General features: G+C 48.2%; 1 protein-coding gene across 4 annotated transcripts in view; it reads right to left on the bottom strand.

Moving 5' to 3' along the window:
• Nucleotides 1-22,536, bottom strand: part of COL27A1 (collagen type XXVII alpha 1 chain) — a 150,018-nt gene that overhangs the window by 66,046 nt on the left and 61,436 nt on the right. For all 4 annotated transcript variants that reach the window (XM_035341656.1, XM_035341657.1, XM_035341658.1 and 1 more), the window contains 10 exons: nucleotides 19,980-20,033; nucleotides 16,203-16,247; nucleotides 13,597-13,650; nucleotides 13,137-13,181; nucleotides 5,973-6,026; nucleotides 5,215-5,268; nucleotides 5,013-5,066; nucleotides 3,445-3,498; nucleotides 3,083-3,136; nucleotides 1,118-1,162 (listed from right to left, as the gene is read on the bottom strand). In XM_035341656.1, the coding sequence (XP_035197547.1) occupies nucleotides 1,118-1,162; nucleotides 3,083-3,136; nucleotides 3,445-3,498; nucleotides 5,013-5,066; nucleotides 5,215-5,268; nucleotides 5,973-6,026; nucleotides 13,137-13,181; nucleotides 13,597-13,650; nucleotides 16,203-16,247; nucleotides 19,980-20,033 (513 nt within the window). The remainder of the gene's footprint in view (nucleotides 1-1,117; nucleotides 1,163-3,082; nucleotides 3,137-3,444; nucleotides 3,499-5,012; nucleotides 5,067-5,214; nucleotides 5,269-5,972; nucleotides 6,027-13,136; nucleotides 13,182-13,596; nucleotides 13,651-16,202; nucleotides 16,248-19,979; nucleotides 20,034-22,536) is intronic.

Here is a 22,536-nt window from a genome sequence, read left to right as displayed (position 1 = left end):
GAGCATGTCCAGACAGCTACTCTAAGGTTCAGCACATTTCTGCCCCTGCAGCTCGATTCCATTGCTTAAACATCACATCAGAAACATCATTCATGGACTGTAACCAAGCAAGCCAAGGCTGCTGCATTTTAGCTCATTCTGTGCAGCATTTAGTTGGATTTATTCTACTTCCAGAAATCTTCTGGAGATGCCAGCAAAGACACCAGCTGCCTGAGCACCCAAAGATGGCACTTCCCTGGTGTTGGCAGGGACTTGACCATGTAGGCTTCCTGTGGGCTCTATCCCAGGCACTGAGAGAGGGTTTGGGAGCAGGAGTGTCCCTGCAGTGGGGCAAGCCAGGCCGACACAGCTAAATTTAGAAAAGCAGGAATAAACCTGCAGACCAAAAGGTTCATATCGATCCTTCCCTCTAGCTAGGAGAACAATTACGGCGTTCTCCCAGGCGCGGTGGTAACTGGATTTGTTATGTTGCTCCAAGAAAGGAATAAAAGTGTCTAATGAAATAGTGGGGGAAATGCAAGATAAAAATTTATTTCCTGATCCACCTAGAAGCTCTCAGCAGTTTCCAATTTACAAGATATTTCACTATCTTGCAATAACAATTATGTTCATAACCATTATAAAACCCTGTGAGCTGGCAGGATCACAGATACCATAATACTCTTTTTGTTTCTCCTAACTGCATTTTTGCAATACATCACCATGTTCAGAGTGATGTAGATGACAAAAAGGACTCTACTTCAATGTCCTGTCTTTTTTCTTACTTTTCCTTCTACTTTCATTGAAAAATACCATAAATCAAGGAAGCAAACATCAGAGCTGCTTACAAAGATGGTTTCCAGTCAAAGTGCTTTATCTTGTTTATGAATGTTAGATAGTTTTTCAAGGTCTGAAACTTTAAACAAATTATAAAATCAGATTCTAACTCAACATCCTGTGACTGTTCCCTGACTTTCATACATCCTGGATCAAGCAATTGGACAATGCAATATTTTCTAGAAGGGCAGATGACTTCCCACTTCAAACCAGAAGGATTGAAGCTTCAAGTTATTTAAACTACAATTTCATTGCAAAGTCAACAGGGCTGGTAGTAACTGAGTACACCACTGAAACTTACCTCTGAACCAGGGACTCCTGGTGGTCCTAAGGGTCCTTCATCTCCCTGAGGAGAAAATAAATTAAAATAAAGGGCAAAGTAGTGACAAAGCCTGGTCTCACCATGCAGTAGGAATGAAAGGTCTGCGGTATGAGCAGCGGCTAAACACAGTGTGTTCAGCTGTCACATTTTAAAAAACGAGCCCTGCTTAACCCTACAGCAGGCAGTTCAGCATCTCAGAGGCTCCTCAACTCCTCTCCACCTCAGGAATAAAATCTGAAGTCAAGTTCTGCCAGTAAAGGCCACCCAAAATTTGACCGAAGTCAACACCAGTTGGGTGGGCTTATCATGGGCTGCATTTGGCCCATGGGATGTGCTGGACACACTCACAGGGCTCTGTTTCATTTGATTTGGCAGGGATATGGATGCTGTAGAGCTCTCTACTCTTTTTATTTTTTTTTTTGCCCCACAAAATGGGAGTTGCAAAATTTCCCACAGAACCATTTGGCAACTGCATGGAGGTTTCCCTTTTGCTTTCAAATGGGACTACACTTGCTACATGATGGAGCTATCTCAAAATCTCACACAGCAATTGGACTCGGTCTTCTCCCTTGGCTCTACACCAATTTCTAATGTGATAGGATCAGATCTACAGTTTCTAGGAGACCTTCAATTAAGCTTCACAAAAATTATCTCAAGTGTCTAAAACCAACTGCCAAGAGAGAAATTAAAAGCGCCCTTGGCAGCCACGGTTCTTGCTGCTCTCATTTAGGTGGTCAGCCGTGGTAATGAAGTGGCATGAGCTGGCGGGCTGAACTTGGGAGTGGAAGTCAGGAACCCAACCCGGTGGGCTCAGACGAGCCACCCACAATATGCCACATTTGTAAAAAGGGTGTAATTCGCAGCCTTGACCTTCTGCCTCGGGTAACAGAAGCAGTGAAGGCACAGTGATATGCTGTGGTGCACATTTAGAGTCCCTTGGCACAGCTCATGTCAAAGTCCATGTCCATGTCTTCAGTCTTACTTTTATGCTCACTAACTGGAGTAAATTGAAGGCAGCTTGGTCATGCCTGCCTGAACCTGGAATGCAGGGCTTCGATTCCCTTTGTAAATTGCCTAGAATATTTTTCCCTATTTCAGTGCAAATAAATGAGCTAATTTGCATTAATCACATTTAGAGAGCAAGCAAAAGAATTCCCAGAAAAAGTTCAGAATGATTGGTGCTATTAGTCCGAGCTGCTGCCCATGTGTGCACTGACTTTTTTTGCAAAATGTATCATGACTGCAAACAGCTTACACTGGTCTGGCCCAGAAGGAACTACACTGAAGTCACTGGAGTTGCAACAGGATAAACAGGAGGGCCCTCGGACCTTCTCTGTTGCTGCCATGAAGTATTTGCAGCTCCAGGACAATTAAATCAATGAGAATTGTCCCTTTTTAATGACTATGTCTGGAATTAAGCCTCAAGATTTCCCAGGCAGTGACAGGTGAAATCTGCAAGCTCTGAGATGTTGGGGCAAACAAATTCTGCAAATAGCAGTTTCAGCTTATGCACTCTTTACTAATAATGTTGCTCTATGTGAGAGAGCTGAGTCTGCAGGTCTCACAGTTGAAAGAAAACACACTTAAAAGGAGCAGAAAGCAAAAGCCAGGTCAGGGCATGTCTGTGCAAAGAGATGTGCAGGGAAAAGGGCATTAACATCCGTTGGGAGTGTGTGTGGGTGCGGGGAACAGATTAAGCAGAAAAGCTGGTGCAGAGTTTAGGGTCAAGGGATGCCAGCAGTGACTGGAAGCAAAGGCCTCAGGACTGCAGCCTAGTGGAAACTCCTCTTCTGTGGGTTTCTGATGAGTGAATATAAGCATTTACTTCCAAATTCAGAGAGACCAGATGATTTCAAAACACAGGCACCACTTCAGCGTGCATGAATCTTCAAAACTCAACATTATTCTTTAAATCCAATCTGCTTTTTGTCTGGGGACACTTACCTCTTGTCCAGGCAGTCCTCTCGGCCCAGGTAAACCTCGTGCTCCCGGCTTCCCCTGAGAAGGAGCCAAAGGAAAAGATACTCAGGAAAACAGTAACTTAAGCTCAGAAGGACCATATAAATGAGAAAGTCTCTTTCACAGCCACGGGACATCATCCAATGTCAATTTTGTTACAGAAAAAAAGTTGAAAAAAAAAGAAAACCCCACTCTTGGAGGGACCTCAAGCCAAACAGACCAAGCTAAAATGCTGGCCAGGACAATCCTGAGGAATCTCCGGGGCTTTCTCTCTCCCCCCTTCCCACTACTTTGTTTTCCCTGGCTGCCTCCCTCCCCTACAGAGCTTCGCTGTCAGCTCCACTCACCTTTAGGCCTTCGGGGCCATTTTCTCCTGGTGGGCCAATATCCCCCGGAAAGCCCTGAAGAAAAGGAAAAAAAGTTGGGGTGCAAAGGAGGACTTCTGCAGCTTCTGTGAGAGGTTCAGTTAAAGGCTAAGTGCTGGTTGTGTGCTGGTGGTGTCCATGTGTGGGCCACCACGCAGCACCCAGAGGGAAGGAAACACCGTGACGGGGGCTGCACTATCGGCTGGATGCAAGGGCAGCCTTCCCCAGCAGCTCCCTTTAGGTCCATCGTCTGAGGAGATTTATTGCTGTGAGGGCCTTCCTGTCATCACACGGCTAAAAACAGCAATTTGGGTTTTAATTAATCTTTATGAGTCAGCGCATAATCTCACTGCTCCGAGAAACAAACTGCACGCCTCGGCGACAAAGGGCAGCGGGCGAGGAATTAGGGAAGGTGCTGACATGCTCATTAGCGGCCGCCCTCAGCCAGGCAGCGGCTCCTTTCCACCCACCACCCCTTCGCCGAGCACACAAAGGAATCTGCGGTTATTTCCAATAGCAACAAAGAGCAAAGATTGCTAAGTGGCAGCACTTGACCGAGAGCCCTTCCAGACCCAGTAAAATACCAGAGCAGTGATGAAGGGAAAACAGACCATCATTCGTGCTGGAAGAGGCTCTCTAGCATCTCACAGGCATTGTCTGGTTGCTTATGAGGGAGAAAAACCACAATACGCTGGGGGGAAGCCGAGCCCGGGTTTAAGGTATCACCGTAAAAATTTTTGTTAAGGGCAGTGGGGGTTGTTTTCTACTTGAAATGGTATTCTGCAGGCGAAGAAGTGAAAAAAAAATAAAACCTCCAGGATATCGATGACAGAGAAAGAAGAAACTAGGAAAACATGAGATGCAGAATGGGTCATGAACCTATCTTGGTCACCTCATAGCCACTGATGTTCCATCATATCCTAGCAGAGGAGCGAAGCCCCGGGGTTGAAAAGAGGAGGGTAGGTGGAAAGTGAGGTGCAAGACTCAAGAAATGAACGTTTTGCCTCAGAAAAGCAGCTGAAGAACAAAAAGGGCCAGAGAACAACAAGATGATGAGAAAGACCACTGTCCACAGAGACTGGACTGTGGCTGTGAGACACTGTGGTGCTCTGTCTCAGTTCACCTCTGTTTTTTCTTACAGCTTTTGGAAGCTCCCAAGAGAAGGCTTGAGAGCTTCCCTCTGCAAACCGATAGGACCTTCTGCTTTGCAGCGAGTGTCTGCCACGCTGTTAAAAGTGAAAGATGGGGAGAGGTGATAGGTTGTGACGTGCTGTTTGCCAAGGTAGGGACAATCTTTGGAGACTGACCTTTTGGAACAGGAACAGAACAAGCTGTTACGTATGGGACATTCAAGTAACAAAATAGGAAGAAAAAGGCTTGGAAAGCTCAGGCAGAAAGACTAACTGCAGATCAGGCAATATGAGTGTAGGTTTGTCAGAAGGTACAAGATGGACATTGTCCCCTTTCCCCATTTGAACAAAACTGGACCTCCATTGATTAAAGAACAATAAATCCTACCAGACAGCAATCCCCAGCACTGTGGGACATACCTCAGGGCCAGGTGGTCCTGGAAACCCGACCGGACCTTTGTCACCAACTTTTCCCTGCAGAAATCAGAAAAAAAATGGAGAAAAGTGAGCTGGCTCCCAGCTGCTGGCTGTCCTGTTGAGCAGAGCACACCCCTGCCAAGCTGTCTTTCCACTCAACCTTTGGAAAGGGAAATTAGGAAGCAGAGGACATCTGGTTACTTACCAGGGGGCCTGGCTTCCCTCGTGCCCCAGGGACCCCAGGCAAACCTTGGCTACCCTGAGAAAGAGAGAGAAAGAGAGGGGTTTTCAGAAAACACAATGAAGCATCAAGAAACACCAGTTCCCTCTGCTCCAGCCCCAGACTCTGCAGAGACAGGAGCAGTTTCTGAGGGCCAAACTCAGCCCTGCAAGGAGCCAGGACGATTGCCCTGGTATCAGTGAGATGTCTCTGCTAAAGCCAGGGATGACTTTAGCCCCGAGGAGCACATGAGCTGCTGCAGTTGGCTGTGGCTCGGGGCCATGTAGGCCCCAGTGTGGTGCTAAGTACAGCCTTAGTCAGCCGAAGACAGCATCACGTTGTAGTCCTGGGGGAGCAGTCATTTGCTCAGCAGTTCTGCACAGCGTTAAGTGCTTCACTGGGTCAGGGTTTAAGTTGCTGCACCGAGCACTCAAATTCTCTGAGTGAGCAGCCGCTGGACCACACACAGGCACACCAGTCCGATCCTGTCCCATCATTTCCAGCTTCTGCATGAGGATATGGCCCTTTTTATGGAAAGCCACTAGCAGAACATTTATTATTATAAATAACAACAAAATCCATCTAATGACGCAAATTTTAACAGAGTAACCCAAAGGGGAACTATCTGAAGAAGGGAACTTGGCAACTCCAGCTCCTCATGGTTGGAAGAGCCATAAAGGCTGGTGGACACACAAGCTACCCATAAAAGGGGAGAAAATGATGGAGAAAGGGAGAACAATTACCTTGTCTCCTTGGAAGCCGATATCTCCTGGCACACCTGCTCCTCCCTGATCACCCTGGATATACACCACCAAAGAGAGTTAAAAATAGGGAACAGCAATAGCCCAAATGCCCAGGTAGATGCTAGATGGTGCAACCTACAGCCAAAGTCTCATCACCAGCTCCATTCAAAACTGAACTGGTGACAAAGTGTAAATAGCATTAACTGTAACAACGATCCTGAACACTGTATGCATTTCCCAACATTGATTCCGAATTGCAAAATGAAACTGTACGGAAAGAAAAATATGAAAGTGCAAGCATTGTGTTTCCATGGAGCCTGCAAGAAGAGAGGCTATGATCAGCTGGCTAACAGCAACCGTGAAGGTGGCGAAGTGTTAAAATTCAGCTGAACAGAAGAGTTAGCTTAGCGCTTGATGAATGGACCTTTTCTCTCATAAGGCCCTACAGCACAGAAAACAATACTCAGGGTCCCTGCTGCTGGCACCAGAGATCAGTTCTCTTCCAAAAGAAAACAAGAGTAACTTCTCGTTACGCTTTACAAGCATCCCACTGGCAGCATTTTGGGTGAGATTCTCTGGGAAGGGTGGGCTGCTGTTTGCTGGGATGGGGATCCCAACTCTGAGCACAGCATCAGTGACAGTATTTTCTACCTGAGCTGCCTTTCCCCTCTTCAGAACTTCCTAACGTATTCTGACTCCCTGTGCAGAATATTAATCTAAATTATCTAAAGGAAGGATTTTTTAGAAACAGTGTCTATCTCGTATTATCTCTGAGCCCTGCTGTTGCACCAGGCAACCTCCTGAGGTCCCTCCCAACATCATTTGTACAGTGATTTACATAAATAAAGGCTGAGTCAAGGAGGGGGCAGAGAAAATTCATATATAAATAAAAATTCATTACATGGGAGTTCAAAGGAAGAGTGACTATCAAAAACTGGGTACACTGATAGGACCCACCAGAAATAACTGCCTGAGGAACTGTGGCCCATGCATAGGACACCTCTCAACTGGGCTTCGCAGTAAGGGAACAAGACATACAAGAATAAAGAGATATATATTTACATATATAAATATATGTTTATGTGGAAGACACATGGACTCCTGCTCCAGAGCCAAGGCCTACAGAGGGATGACAGAGGAAGTCTACTTGTACTCGAGCAAAAACCACCTCCGTTATCAGACGGTTGAAATAATTATAACTACTGTGGTGCAACTTGCATGGGATAATGAAATTATGAGCGGTTCAGACTTGAGTTAGGAAAGAGTTTTTGGACACAACTTTTCCAGAAAAAAAGTTAATTATGAAGCATGAAGATTCAATGACAGAAACATTTCATGGATTCATGCTAAATTTGCTTAAATGTTTTGGTAAATGTTCTCAGAAGATTTGACTGAATCATCTTCAAAACAAGTCTTTTATATATCAAAATTGAAATGCCATTCTTAAAAAAAGTTAAATGCATTTGAATCTTTTTTTTTTTTTTTAGCCTGAAGTATTTTAATTTGAGTCAAACCAAACATTTTGCTTCATCTAATGTAATTTCCATCTCCCCCTTTTATTTTGGCAAAGCAAGTAAATGGAAAAAATCAGCTATTTACACAGCTTTGGTTCGGATGAACCACAAGTATTAGATACAATAGGGGTGGCAAAAAACTACTGTATGGCCCAGCCCATTTTCTTGCACAGCAAAACAGCAGGGCACGAACAATGCATTGGCAGTGGCCATTAATGCCCCAAAGCAAAACTGAGGATCAGGGCACCCACTTTTAGCTGCCTTGGGCATAAATCTGACACTGACTCAGGCTGTGTGCGCTTAACTTGAGGAACAAAGTAAGGAGGAGAGGTCAGAGTGTTTATTATAAAAAAAGAAGCAATGCCGAGATGACGAGAAGGGGCTGCAAGCACTCTGCTCATGAAGAGGGGGAGGAATGCATGATCTGGAGTTACAAATGGGATCTGCCCATGGGATATTGCCTATGCTTCGTGTTTCACCTATAAAAAGAAACTCAGCTTCACCCTGAGGCCCCTCTTCACGCAACGCCGCACAGAGGGGGCTGTGAAGGAAGCGGCCGATCTGCAGGCGTGACGCAGGTTTGCTGCCTGCAGCACGCAGAAGAGGTGTCCGAGCAAAAACCTCATTTTGCTCTCAATCGGACGTCTTTTCTTCCAGGGTTTTCTGCTTGGCAATGTATGGGGAGCTAACACTGCAAAACTAGTTATAGGTATTTTACCGAGCCATGTCCTTTACTAGTTACAGATGTCCTCATTCATAAAACTCCTTCACAGGAACAAGGAGCTAGGATTTCCTCCGCTTCCTCCACCTTCCCTCTGTGCTCATCACACCACGTGGCTTCTCAAGACCACTCTATTTCAGGGTTATGCAGTAATTCCACTTCTCCCTGTAAGAACAGACACAGCCCCCTCTGCCCCCTCTCCTTGCCTCCAGGAAAGCATGGAAATGGAAACATAAGATGGACCCATTTTGGAGGAAAACTGAAGCTACAAAACCCACCATAACTTCTGGGCTACCTTTTATGAGAAGGATGCAGAAGGGCTGGCTGGCACTGGTGTGCTCTGCACTTGCCTGTCTAGATATAAAGATGTGATTTCTGCAGGAGTAGCGGGGTGTTGCCCCTTATTCTACATCAGACCTGGCCTCCACGTGATGCATGTGTTCGGGCTAAGTAGCTGCCCCTTGCAGAATACTGACCAAGGCAACGTAGGAAACAAGGCCCAAAATCCAATGAAAAACCCTGTCGTGGCAAAGGACAACAGCAGCAGCATTCCCGAAAGACGCAGCATCGCAGTGAGGACCTGTTCCCAAGGGGGTAGAGGCGGCAGCCTCAGGCTCACAGCACCCAGCCATGCGCGGGCTTTAACCACTTCTGGTCCGTCTGCTCCTGAGCAAAGGGGACAAATCTGCACAAGGCCACACACTTGGACAGTGAGCAAGACAGATGGGCTGCACAGGAGATTGCAGACATCTAATTTAATCTTCATCAGCACATCCACGGAGAGCTCTGTGGCCGGGCTGTGCTCCAGGTACCCCGGGACTCCGCAGGGTTCCCAGGGAGCAGCACGTGGCACAGCACGGGCAGCTCCGCGGGGAGGCACAGAAGAGGCCAAGTTCTGTAAAAATGCGATGGGAGACAGACCCATCCCTTGCCAAGGAGGATGTGGGATGCTCTTGAAAACCCTGCTGCCCCACAGACCCGGGCTAATCCACAGGTGGTGGCAGATGGAAGGTGCGAGGAGTGACCCTCGGGGCTGCTCTCATCTGCTAGGAGCTGTTAATTATGAATGGTTACTGATTGCTTTCAGCATGGGGCAGCGAGGTTTGCTGCTCTCTGCCCTTGCTGATCTAGCACATCTGATGCTGACAAATATCTAGGGCCTTTTTTTTTTTTTCTTTCCCCTTTTTAAATGTGAAGTTTAACTAGATTTACCAGCTTTCTGAAAGCCATGGTGGAGCAGAACATTCACCCCTCTCCCCTCTGGCTGCATAATGGGAAACGTCTGCACTAATCCCTTGTGTGTCTTTGGGAAAAGCTTCCATTTCTAAGCGGGTTTATTAGAAACTGCTTTCAAGAGATTCCAGCTAACATCCTCACACAAGATGCAGCCTTCAGTAGACTGGGACTCTCTGGGATAAGGTGCTGACGTGCTGCTGGAATGGAGATATTTGGTGAGGTTGACAGCTCCTGTTGACTGACTGAGCATCGTTTGTGCTTGCTAGGACCTGGTTGCATTCATCTTGCACATTCAACACACTTGGCACGTCTCAGTTTTTTCAGAGACCAACTAGCAATTTGGGGTGCCCGCTTAAAGTCTCAGGAAAGACGCTTGGACAGTTGATGATGGCAGCTCAGCTCCTATGGGAAATGATGTGTCTTGAACTGTTTCCTGAGCCCTGTTCACGAGCAGGGATGTAACCAGGACTCCCAGACTCTAACAGCTTTCTGCTGTATGGGCTGTGCATCTTCAGGTTATGGTGCCAGTCCTTCTGCAGCATTACCTGTGAAAGCGCTGCAGGCAAAAAGCATCAGCTGGAAGTCTGAACTAATCTGCTCTTCGAAGGGAGCTCAAGGACCTCACGTACTCACCGAGTAGCACAGCAGGATGGGTGTGCTCCAGCCAGCAAACACCAGCCTGCAGTGGCTGGACTGTTTTCTCTGATTAGTTAGCTAAGTTCACCTGGTAATTGCATCCCCAACACCCAGCAGAGAAGGGAACTGTTACGTGGGAGGCGACCGAGCTTTAAATGAGGATCTCTGCAGAGGCAGATTTCCATACAGTTGTGCTCTGGAAACGTTTCAAGAATGGCAGGAGGCAGACTTTCAGACTGACAGGCACAGAGAATAAATGCATGACTCAGGCAGGTTGCTTATGTTTCTGGTCATAGCAGTAAGATAGTTTTGTCTGAAGATGATGATGGATGATTATAATGAAGTCAAAATCTAATGGACAGAAAAATAGTAGTAAGCAATCAGCGAAATCAGTTAAGATGTTCCAGCCTAAGAACAGCAGTAGCAGCAGAAACTATCGGTGACACAACTGCTGGAGATGATGGAACGGAGCCTCCAACACGAGTCTGCTCTGGGCAGGGTCCTGCACAACTGGGCCTGCCCAGCTGGGCACCATGCAAACACAGAAATCCTGCCTCTATGTTCCTACACCAGGGTTTTCCTTAGGCCAGACATTTCTAAGACCAGCTTCAGCTGAAGGGCATAAGGCAAAAACAAAGTGGGGGAATAAAGAAAGATTTATCACACAGCTTCTAAATAAAGGTTGAGATGGAAAACATCTTCGTTGAAATGAGGCAGGCAACAAGAGGAGAGATGATGCTGGAGAGGACAGAGTCCGAGAGCCAAGGGTACACTTCCCACCTCTAGTATCTTCCTCCTTGATCACTTCTGTGACTCAGAAGGCCTCATGAAGAGCATAAACATCCCATCCTCCAACCACATGTACATTTAGACCGTGAAGACAGCAATTTTCCCTTGCTATTAACTGAGGAAATGCAGCAAGACCAGCTATCATTTACATTTCTCAGTGGTACAAGAGCATAAACAATTAAAACACAAATGTAAACAAGCTGTAAGAGGGGATGAGTGTTTTTGCTCATGAAGCCCAAATCAGAGTGAGAGAAAATAAAGTCTTTAGGTGCAATTCACTAAAGAATTATTGGAGTGAATGAAAGAATTATTGGAATGAATTGATCAGTTGGAGAAGGGATGCATTACAAACTGGGCCAACTAGCTGAACAGCAAGACCAACGGATCAGAAAACCAAGTAACTGAACAAACCCCACAAAGCTGTTTCTGGCTAAATCCTCCCCCAAACATAAGGAGAGCTGAGGAACCTTGCCTGTACTCATGCAAGCAGGTACAGCAAACTTGGATGCTTTGGCTAACACCTGCCATGCCAGAGCTGCATGCATTCACCAGAGCAGATGAAAACTGTGGCCATCAATGCCTAAGCAGGTCTGATTTTCCTTTGCCCAGTGTTTTCCATCCTTTTGGCCTTCAGACTGCTGGAGAGGATACACACAAGCTGTTTGGAAGCTCTCTCTTGTACCTGGTATTATTGTTTGATCTGAGTGTTTGATAGTGCCCCAGGATATTCAAACTAAGGTCAGCTCCTTAGGGACAGAGGAAGCTTGAGCAGGAGGGATTGTTTGTCAGTCCTGATTCAGGAAAGGGCTGTAACGAAAGCCAGGAAGGGAGTCTGTCCTGTCCAAGGAAAATGCAGTGGGAGAGGTAGCTGGGCAGGGAAAGGAAAGCTTCCCTGCTCCCCAGGAGAGGAGCTGCAAGACTGAGTACAGGGCTGTTGGGAGATGGTGGGTAATTCTGCTCTTGGGACTGTTGTGAGGATAGCTCTAGGGAAAGCTGCAAACTGGTCATTTACTGTGATAGCAGCAACTGGAGAAATACTGGGGATAAATACAGCAGTCTGTGTAAAGTGATGGATACTGGAATGTCCACGAGGGTTAGTTTTGTTAAACACTGATTTAAATGCTGGCCAGTTCTTAATATGTTTCTTCCGAGGAGCAGACAGAAGAGTCTGTGGCCTCTGGGAATTGGCGTTGAGTCAAGAAACCAGCTCCGATGTCTTAAATTTGTCCTAGAGAAAAAGCCTTTCTGTTGCCCTGTCCTTCCTCTCTACAAAAGTGAAAAGGCAGTACAGGGGAGAAATGGAAACTGCAGACAGGAGCCCTGGCAAAAAATTGCTATAACGTAATAAGAGTGGAAATAATTGGCTTGACATTACTTCCTCATGTGCAGTTTTGGGCTACTAAATCATTCTCTAAAAGCAAACATCTAATAAGAGAATAAAACATCACACAGAAGGAGGAGAATACAATTAATGGTCATTTTGCGTTGCCCTCCTGAGCAATCAGAACCAGCAATAAATGACTGCACCTCCCACTCTTTCAGACTAAATAAATCCTGCAGCTGAATATCTGTAGGAGGATGGTTCTCATGACAATGAGACATTTACACAGGCAGATTCATGCTGATTTAGCTCAAGCTGCATGTTTCTGTGCCAGCAGCACTAAATCATTGCCATCAATGCCCCTTTCCTTTTTTCTTTTTCTGAAGTGATTTATATCATTTCGCCATAAGGCAATTTCCTCTCGGCAGGAGGCTGAGCTGAGGTGAGCCTCTCGAACAGGAGCAGAGGTACCTAACACACAACATGTTTTCCTGGGGATCCAGCTTGTTTGTCTGTTCCAGTGAGCTGTGCTGCTTTGTTATATCATGTTTCCCTTCAAATACATTTATGCAAACCCACTTTCAGTGTTAGGTCTTCACCCTCCTCCCCATCCCATCACGTAACCGATATAAAAACATAAAAGCCCAGCAAAACACAGGATAATCTTGTGGTTTACCGTCATCATCAGTGGGAGACAGAAGCTCCAAAGAGGAGCTGAGCATAACTGACCTACACTTGAGCCCCATGGAAAAGGGGATGGGACAGATATCATAAAAGAAAGAAAAATCAGAACTTTGCTTTCAAGAAAGGGGTAGGGTGGAAGGGAGGGAGCAAAGAGCCAGCCAGAGTGGAATCAGTACCATGGTGCTGAATAAGAAAGAGAAGCTAGAAAGGGGGTTTCCCATGCAAAATTAAAACACAGTGCAATAAGGGAGTATTCAGATCACCTTATCACCTTTCAGTCCATGTTCTCCAGGGTTTCCCATCAGCCCCTGAAACAAAAGAAAGTTCAGGCTGAGACTGAGCCACCACAAAGACTTGCTCAGGTCTATGACATCGATGTCCCTGGGGGGGCTGGTGGCTCAGACCCACAGCACTGGCCTGGCACAGCCCCAAGGCCGAACGAATACCAGGCTGCTCCCAAAGAATGCTCCATCAAACCTTCTTCAAACACCCTTCTTGGGCTGGAGGCATGCAGGGGAAATGCCCCAGGCATTCTCCAGTAACTTGCACCTACTGCAGACCACCAGCGGGATGTTGTGTTGAACAGTCCTGTGCCTGGGTGAACGGACAAGCAATATTGGGGACCATCCTTTCCCTCAGGACAGTCACCCGAGGGAAGAACAGAATGATCTTCAGTCCTGCCATGGAGGGACGAGAGCTCATGTAACTCAGGTATTCTCTCACCTTTAAGCCTTTTGGTCCTGGATAGCCTATAGGTCCAACAGAGCCCATGTCACCCTAGTAAGAGAAAGAAAATTATTGAAGTTATTAGGTGCAAAGCCAACAGATGGCTGTATGTGGTGTCACGTTCTTCTCCCATCCAGTCCCTCAGTACCCCTCAATTTACAGGAGCTGCACCACTGACCAGCAGAAGCAGCATCCTGGGACTAGCCAAGAGACTTTTTATATGTGGACAGTTTCTAAGTAAAAATGCATGGGATATTCATCTGACATGTAGCTTCTATTAGTAAAGGAATTCAGGGTGGTAAATTAGTGCCAAAATAATCAAAAATTAATTAAGAAAACACCTTGAAGCCTGCAGCTGTTGTAGGATCTGAGATTTTGGTTCTGTCTGTTCTTCCTAAATTCATACATTTTAAGAATAGAGTTTTTTTTTTCCTCTTCCACCATTTGAAGAATTAAACAAATAAAATATTGAGCGGGTTTACTACAGTCCTGGAGTGTATTTGTTCTTGGTGAAGTTACTTGTGGTCTCAGAAGGATCCCACCATGGTATTCCTGAGTTCTCCAGAGGGAGATTCAGGGAGTGTCAAAAAGGACACAGACCCAAACAGCAGAAGAAAAGGCAGTGGTCAAGAAATTTGGGTTGCTCAGATCTGATATCTAGGTGGATACAGGAGGAAAGGAGAGAAACAGGAGGGAAAGGACAGAGATGTCTCAGCAGCATGGACACTCGGCTGCAGGGAAAAGACAGCACACCATCACGTATCGGGCCTTGTGCGAGAAGCTGCCGCCTGGGACACTGGAGTTCATGGTGGCTGTGTGTACCTGCACACGCACGTATAAAAGGAAGCCTTCAGTGGCCGACATTGAAGCAGGCTTTGATTGCTCTCAGCCCATGAAGGGAGGCAGTGATACAGCGTGGCAGCCTCGCGGGCAGCGTGTCAATAAACAGGGCCGGCCCTGCCGAGGGAGCGCGGCCCTGGCCTGCAGTCAGGGCCCGCAGCCACGCTGGGAGCGCTGGGCCGCGGCCCCTAACAGATGCCCTTTTCATGCCTCCCAGCATAAAGGCTTCTTGTAGAAACGCGTTTACTTAAAGCTTTGCCCGCACAGCTAATTAGGAGAGCAAGAGGCTTTAGTTACCTCTAATTCTGCTCTCCAACCCCTTTTAAACAGCAAGCCCAAACACCTGCAGGGCACGCGGAAGGAACAGCCGGTCCCCGGGGGGCTGTAGAGGGGAGGAAGGAAGGGATCGGACGTGGGCCAGCCTGGAGCAAACCCCAGTGCCTCCGTATGCCCTGCAGCCAGCCCAGGGCAGGAGGCGGCTGGTTGCTGCCCTGCAGGGAGGAGAAGGCAGGCTGGAAGTGCCCCCTTCTCCCTGGGGAAATGGAGGGGGTCACCCTCAGATCAATCCCGCCAGAGACACTTTGGCAGCCCGAATTCAGGAGCTGCCCGTTCTCCCGGGACACAGGATCCTGCTCAGCTTGAACTGAATCTCAGGCTGAGCTTTTTATCTGCTTGGAGCGGTGCCAGCAGCCAGCAGCCCGGTGTCACTGCTGCGGCACGCGACTCCTGAAAAAACAGTGCTGCCAAGGATTGACTTTCTGCCTCTTCTGAGGCACCCAGGAAGCCCACAACAGGAAGAAACCCACAACAGAAATGATCCACCTTTGCCCCAATCCCCCATCTGCAAGACAAATACACATATACCACCATATTCTCTGCTTTTCCTCTAAGGAGTGTAAAATTTCCAGGTTTTGGTGCTCTGCGTTTGTGCAATGCCCAGTGCAGCCAAGGCCTTAAACTCAGCTGACTTACATGCTCCTGTAATTAAGCTATGGGAAGGCAAAAGGAGACTCTTTCTAACCATTCAGTACAAATTAAATTTTCATGGATTATCATAGCTGAGGAGGAACTATTTTGAAAGAAAGCTATAGTTGCTAACAGAGCCTACCACTTCTTGTGCATGGAAGGAAATACCTTGAAACAAGTACTGAGCCCTAAAAATAAACCAGAATATGTTCAGCTGGGCATTCACTAACCCCCGGCACAGCTGCCAGGGGATGAGTTGCCACCCTTCCTTACAGCCATTTATCTCCTGCTGGGGAGGGGTGTAACGAAGGGTGGAATTTGGCTGTGTATGCAATTACCTGGATTAGTGGTGGGACAGTGGGAGCATGCGCAGAATTCCTGTATACCCAAAGGACAGACAGTTCCTGCACGTGGTCTCTCCAGTGAGCAAGAACTATGCATCCTTGGGTTACTGCTCCCAGGGACTCACTTTATAAAAGATGACAGATTCTGGCATGGAATTAATATTGCATCTTAGAAGAAATACCCTGGTAAATGTTATCAAAAGGGCGAGTTATGTAGCAGTAAGTGCACTAACAGTAACTATTTACTCCGTTCCCTTTTGCTTAGAAAGGGTTTGCTCTCTTCCATCTCCCAGTCCACCAGCCCACTCCTCTCTCCCCAGCCGTCACGCCTCCCCCATACACAGTCATCCCTTTCACTGCCCGGCACAGGAAGGAGAAAATCTGTGTGTAGTTATGCACACCAAAAGGGTTAAAGGCCCGAGAAGCCAGATCTCCATTTGTTTTTATACTTACAATGAGTCCAAGGACTCCAGGAGGACCTGGGGCTCCCAATTCTCCCTAAAAGGAAAGACAGACCGACATGGTTATGGGCTCTTTGTAGACAAACAGAGGCTGAAAGGCAGCTCAGTGTTTCAAGGGCTTGAGGGCAGGGAAAACACCGTCCCTCCTCCTTCCTCCCCCTTCCCCAACCCCGTTCCCTGGCCAAAGTGATGGAGAGACTCCATGCCATTGAACCCGCTCTTGTGGGTGCTCAGCCTCTGCAGACACAGGGCTGCTTGTTGCTCTGCAGCTATTTGCAGGCTGATGTCCCCTCCCAGCAGCAGGCTGGATAAAAGCAGCATTTTATATGCACAGGGCAGGCAGGAGAGCAGTGGGAGCTGCCTCGAGGGATGGGAAGGCTCGCTCGGGCAGAGAGGGGGCACGGGGGCTGCAAAGCTAGGGTGGGATGGAGAGGCAAGGTGCTGCTCTGCACGGGGAAAGGTGAGGATTTGAGAGCGGTAAGAAACAGTAAAACTCATGATAAAAGGAGAATGCAGATGAAAATTAAACTGGGCAATTTGAGAAGAGGGTGTGCTGGCTTCTGGTAGATCTGCTGCCCGGCTGCACTGACAGTGGGCTGCTTGTCGGAGCAAGGAGCTGCCCTCACACACCAGCTCCAGCAGGGCCTCCCCAAACAAGTGCACTGGAACTGCTAAACTTCCCCTTGGCTCAGGCAACCCTACCCCTGCTCTGGATCACACTGGCTACTTTCTTTGACAGACCAGCTCGGTTTATGGTGCACATCTGGTGGAGTCCCCTTCGGTGCAATAAAGCTCCCCTTTTATGGCAAGATTTGCCCAGTGAAAGAATGAAAGAGAAGGGGACGCAACGTGACTAAACGTGCTCAGCCTTCCTGGGCAAAGGGTTACGTGTGTTTATTTTATGGGAAGTGGAGGAAAGGACTATTGGGCAAGCACACACAAAAAGCATTTCATAATCTCAATCAGCCTAAAATTGCTTTTTTATGGCCAGTTCCCTTCCTGCATACTTGGGACATCTGTGGAGCGATTGTTCCTCATGGGTGGGATTTCTGTGTCCTCAGAGCTACTGCAACAAGGTTGGCTTCGAGCATCCAGGTGAGGCCTGGCACTGCTAGGCTCAGCGAGGAGAAGGAACATCCCTGGGGATGCTCGGCAGAGGAGCTGCACGGTGGCCTGGGTCTCCCCAGGAGCTCTGCAGGCTCCAAGGGTGGCTGGGATGAAGGCTGGCTGAATGCTCAGCTCTGGGTCCCACTGGGTGGGACTGCCTAGATTTCTGAGCTATATCACTCGGGTATTTCTTAAGAGAAAGGGTAAATGTGGAAACACATGGCCTCAGTCTAACACAAAAGGATTTCCTCTTGGAAGAGAAGGGGGTGGACTCCTCTGAGAGAGGCAGGCCGGACAAATTGTTGTTTGAGCCGTTCCCTGGGCTGGGAAAGAGGAATTTCCAGGTGCTCCCTTCCTGGCCATCAGCAGTGACAGACTGGTCCCTGACCTGCGAGGGAAACGGGGCAAAATTGGAAATCCTCCTTTGCAGAGCATCAATCTGGCACTGGGACACGAGACAAGGAGATGAATCAACAGTCCTTTCCCATGTCCAATTCCTGTGATTAAGAGACTAATTAGAGTGGCTAAAGCGCTCCGGGAACGGGGATCTGGAATGCAATGGCTCGACAGTTCTCAGCGAGCTGGTAGGAGGGAAGAACGCCCCTGCGGTCACGGGAGCCTTGGCTCTGTCTGGGAGGCACGGAAAGAAGATCAGAGGCTGTCGGCTTCGTCCATCCCCGTGCGACAGCAGCAGCGTAAGTGCTCGGGGATCAAACGGAGCATGGGGCAGCTCAGGACCCGTGGCAGCCTGCCCGCCTGCCTGCGATTTAGCTGCATGCTCCACCTAGCAAACTCGGCATAGCCGTCTGTTCCGCAAACAGACTTTCTGGCATTTTTCTGTGTCTGTGACTCCACTCGTGACCCTGTGAACCTCCCTTCAAGTCCGCCGAAACAGTCTGTTTTCATTCTACGATCTCCAAGGCGCATTAATATTTAAAAGCCGTTGATAAGATGAAAGAAGAGCGATCTTTCTGGATGAATTAACGGAAAGGACATTTGCTGCTCCCCGATGCTCTGGGAACTGGCATTCGGCTAACATCGAGCACATCTTCTGAATGGGGCTTAGACAACTAGTGAATTTAAACAAAACCAAAACAAGTTCTTTGTAAAAAAAGGACTCTTCCTGACCTCCAGGACTGCTGCTCTTCCTGGTGGGCTGGCTGGAAACAGCAATACAATCTAGAAAGTTTTCTACTCTGGGACTACTGATTCCACTCTGACCCACGGCTTATGTTGACTGAGGGATGGGAAAACTCCTGCAGAAGGATTCCTTGGGAATCTAATTCTTTCAGTTCACTGCAATTGTAACTCTGCTGCTGAATTCCCACAAAGGCTGAGCTTGGCCTGCTGGCCGGAGCTGCTTGTGAAAATAACTTCTATGCCGCGTATGTGATGAATGGGAACTTGAGACGCGTAAGGCGTGGATAGCTTCACACAAATCACTCCATTGAACACCACAGCCACGCTGTGATGCTGTGTGTGAACAGCCAAGACAGTATGAATTTCAAAGATGAATCAGGACGCCTCGTCTGCTAATTGAGGAAGAACTGACAGAGCCATTCAGAAAATAATTTCCAATAATTAATACATCTGATAATTTTACAGTCCACAATGGCATGTTTTGTGAGCAGTGGAAAACACAGCACATACTCAACTGTTTGGCATGAAGTGCTACAGGAACAGAGCAAAATAATTCTTATTAGCATCCAGCTGCTCAAATGGTCTCTGGGACCATCCTGACCCAGTTCCCAGGAGACACATCCCATTCTTAGAAAGCCAGCAGGGGTCAGATGGAGACCGGAGGGAGGCCGAGAACTCAAGGGCCTGGAGACCTCTCAACGCAGCACTGGGGCCAGGGGAGGCATGAGGCAGGGGCGCAGAAGCCCAGACCTCTGCATCTGTTCCCCAGCACACGCAGGCTCCAGAGCAGACAACCTGGAACTTGTACTGATGCCGATGGTTCCCTTTGGCTGAGGAAAGGCACTAAGCTTGGAGTACTTTAGAAGCTCACAGCTACATGCTAGTGAGACGCAAACCATGCAGTACCAGCTTGCTATCCCTCATCAGAAAATGAGATGTGGTGAAAAGCAGGAGAAGTGCAGCCTCTTTCTTTACGTACTGTCTCAGACCGCTCTGCAATTGAACACCAGACCTGCTCCTTGGAGGGCTCATGCAGTCACATAGCCATCTGTGGTGCCTTATGATGATGTATCGCTCTCTCTGTGGGCCGTGTCCTGCTGCTCTGCTCACACATGCTTCATCCCAAGCACACCAGAGTCAACAGGGTGATTCCTGTAGCATGGACCACATGCTCTGGCCACTGCTTGCTCCTCAAGAGCAGCATCCCTACCTTCTCTCACCTGATTTTTCTTCTAATCATATCCTCAGGATGAGAAAGCACCTGTCAAGACCAAGGTGCAAGGAAGGTGATGGAGGCAGACAGAAAGCAGATGGCGACGTGATGACCTGGCAGTTACAGGATGTTGAGCTGAACGCAGGAATTCGCAGTATGCATGAGCAGGGCAGGGGCGTGCATTTGTTTTTCAGGAGGAACAACAAAATGCTATCAGCTGCCACCAAACTGAGAAGCTTCACTCAGCTCTCACTAGCACGATATGTCCACCACAATGAAAAGAAACAAGGGGAAAAGCCATCAACTTACCGGGTTCCCATCGATGCCTGGAGGTCCTCGTTCCCCAAAATCACCAGGAAAACCCTGAGGAGGAAAACATCAGTATTACTTATTGACGTAGCCTGGTGTGAAAGCAGCTAGCTTAAAGACTGTCCCCAGCACGCAGTGCAGCACTTGACAGCAGGTCACCAGGAAGCCTGGGCCACGCCGCCTGCTTGTCCTCGTCCAAACCGCCCCTGCTCCACGAGCCCAGCGAGAGGCTCTGTGGGGCCAAGAGCTGATTCACTCCCCTCTCCTGGGGCCAGTGAAGGGTAACCAGAAGTCTTGTTTACAAGGCTCGGCCATGAGCTGCACATTAAGTGGTGGAAGCCTCGAGAGGAAAACTCAGGGAGAAGACAGGAAGGCTTTTTCCTTGGCCGTGCTGTGAAAAGCAGCCCTTGCTGAGGGACCTGACAGTTCACGCCTTGCCTTCAGGCTGTGCCGGTCCTCCATCAGCTGTGCCGTTTCACAGCAGCTGTCAGCCCTGGGCAGGCTTCAGATGGCAGGCAAGGCTTTAGCAGCACCATGTAGAAAGTGTGAGAGTGTGAAGGAGAGAGAAAGGTGAAAATCAATGCTTTTTTCTCCTTTTGGTTCACCGAAGTACTTTCAGTATGACCCACAAGGGTATGCAGCCCCCAAGATTACGCTGTGTAATTTACAAGTGAAACATTAATCCCACATTGGGAGGATCAGACTCTGTATTTACTGATACAGGGCTTCTATCCTCTTTAGAAGAAACGCCCTACCGATAAATGCAATACCTCCTTAAAAGTCAACCCTAAATCCTTTATGTTCTGCAAGAATTCACAAACCTTACTGCAATGACTGTCCTCAAGAACGGGCTGTCAATCTGTATCATTTCATCCCGTTGACTACCCCAGTCATTTTAACAGCTCCCCCTTCTCAGAGGACAGCTGAATAGCTTAATGCCTGTCGGAGCCCATGCCGGTGCTTAATGGGGCTGACCAAAGACGCCAGGGAACTCACTCCGATGCATTTTTGACCTTGCAGTTCGCCAGAGGAACAAACGGCTCCACGCTCCTTACGGTCCGCACCCCAGGGCTGTGAAAGACCACGTTAACTACACGAAGAGGTCACCACAAAGCCTTCTGCATTGTCTCATTATATCTGATACAAATCTGAAAGGTATCAAACACTTATAAAAGAGGTACTGAGACAGAACTCAGTGGCGTGACATGTTCTCTTTCAGACCCCGTGCTGCACCAAGTCCCCCCGTGCCCCACGTACCACCAATGCGCCCAGCAGCTGGCTCTCCCCTGTCCTGTCGTGCTCCGTGTCCCTCAGCCAGAGCTCAGCACAGGGATATAACCGTGCTTAGCAAACCCTGCTGGTCACTACACTTCTGTCTTCAAGGAGGAAGCCGTTGAGTTTAAGATCCAACCCTCCCCTGAGCTTGCACGCCATTCAGCAAAGGGCTGGCGGGGTGCAGGCTGCAGACAGCTATCAGGGACCCGCTCAAACACCAGCAAAACAAGATCAAATATGACACAGCATCCCCTCCTTCAACCCTGAGCTAAAAGGGGTGCTGTCTGCTGGAAGAGCTGCCCATGGACAGCGCAAAGGCAGAGCCTAACCCCAGGCTCTCCCTGCTGGACGTGGGCTACGATCCTGTTTTCCTCTCCATGCTATTCTGACCGTGGACATCAGGAGGGAAACTCAGAGCTGTACTTACATATAAAAGGCTGCCTCGCCACAGCCTGACCTCCACGCACCGTCAGTGGCTCACAACTCGTGGCCAACACGACCAGGTAGAAAGATGCTTGGTCACACCCCAGGTGAAATACGGGGGATCTGTTAAGGCAACTGTAATTCTGCTACTGACTTCTGAGCTAGGATTTCACCTCCTCTGTACCAGTCCCCTACGGTACAGTCTCATGAATGGATGCAAGCTATTGCTTGCTTGTTTGGACTCAAAACTTGTATTTTACAGGCATCACGGTGAATGGGAAAGTTGTCTGCCGTTCCAGCTGGGCACTGCATCCCTCCAGCCTGTGCACAAAGCCAAGAAGCTGTGGTAAGCAACCACTGGAAAAAGCCTTCTGCCATCTAGAGACAAAGACGTCAAATATAACAAGCAGGCGGGGGGTGCGAGGGGGTACAACCTTCTTTAATAAAAATAGAGGAAAAATAACTGTGACATGCTGAATCAATAAGATCCGAACAGAGATTTGCAGAGAAAACTCATTGCTCAGGCAAGACAAAAGAAAAAAAAAGGACTGCCTTGGAATATTTTGCTGTTTACAGTTGTACAACTTGCCAAGGAAAATATGAGTTTGCACAGCCCGATACTGTACTCACGCTGCTGCAGAGTGCAGGCACAGCCCTCAGCACGCCCCCAGCCGCAGCCTTCCTTTCTCAGGGGGCACAGCCGGGCACAAAGGGACCCACAGATGCCACCGGGCAACCTGGCCCTGGGGCTTCTGGGGTGCCTCCTGCTGAGCTAAGGCCTTGCCAATCTGGGAAGGTTTTATTAGTTTGCAGAGTAGAATGAAATCAATACAGCCACAGCAGCATATCATCTAGGGAA

This window comes from Oxyura jamaicensis, chromosome 17 (assembly GCF_011077185.1).
Source record: "Oxyura jamaicensis isolate SHBP4307 breed ruddy duck chromosome 17, BPBGC_Ojam_1.0, whole genome shotgun sequence".
In the NCBI taxonomy this organism is placed as follows: Eukaryota; Metazoa; Chordata; class Aves; order Anseriformes; family Anatidae; genus Oxyura; species Oxyura jamaicensis.
This window is presented reverse-complemented; position numbering and strand designations above follow the sequence as displayed.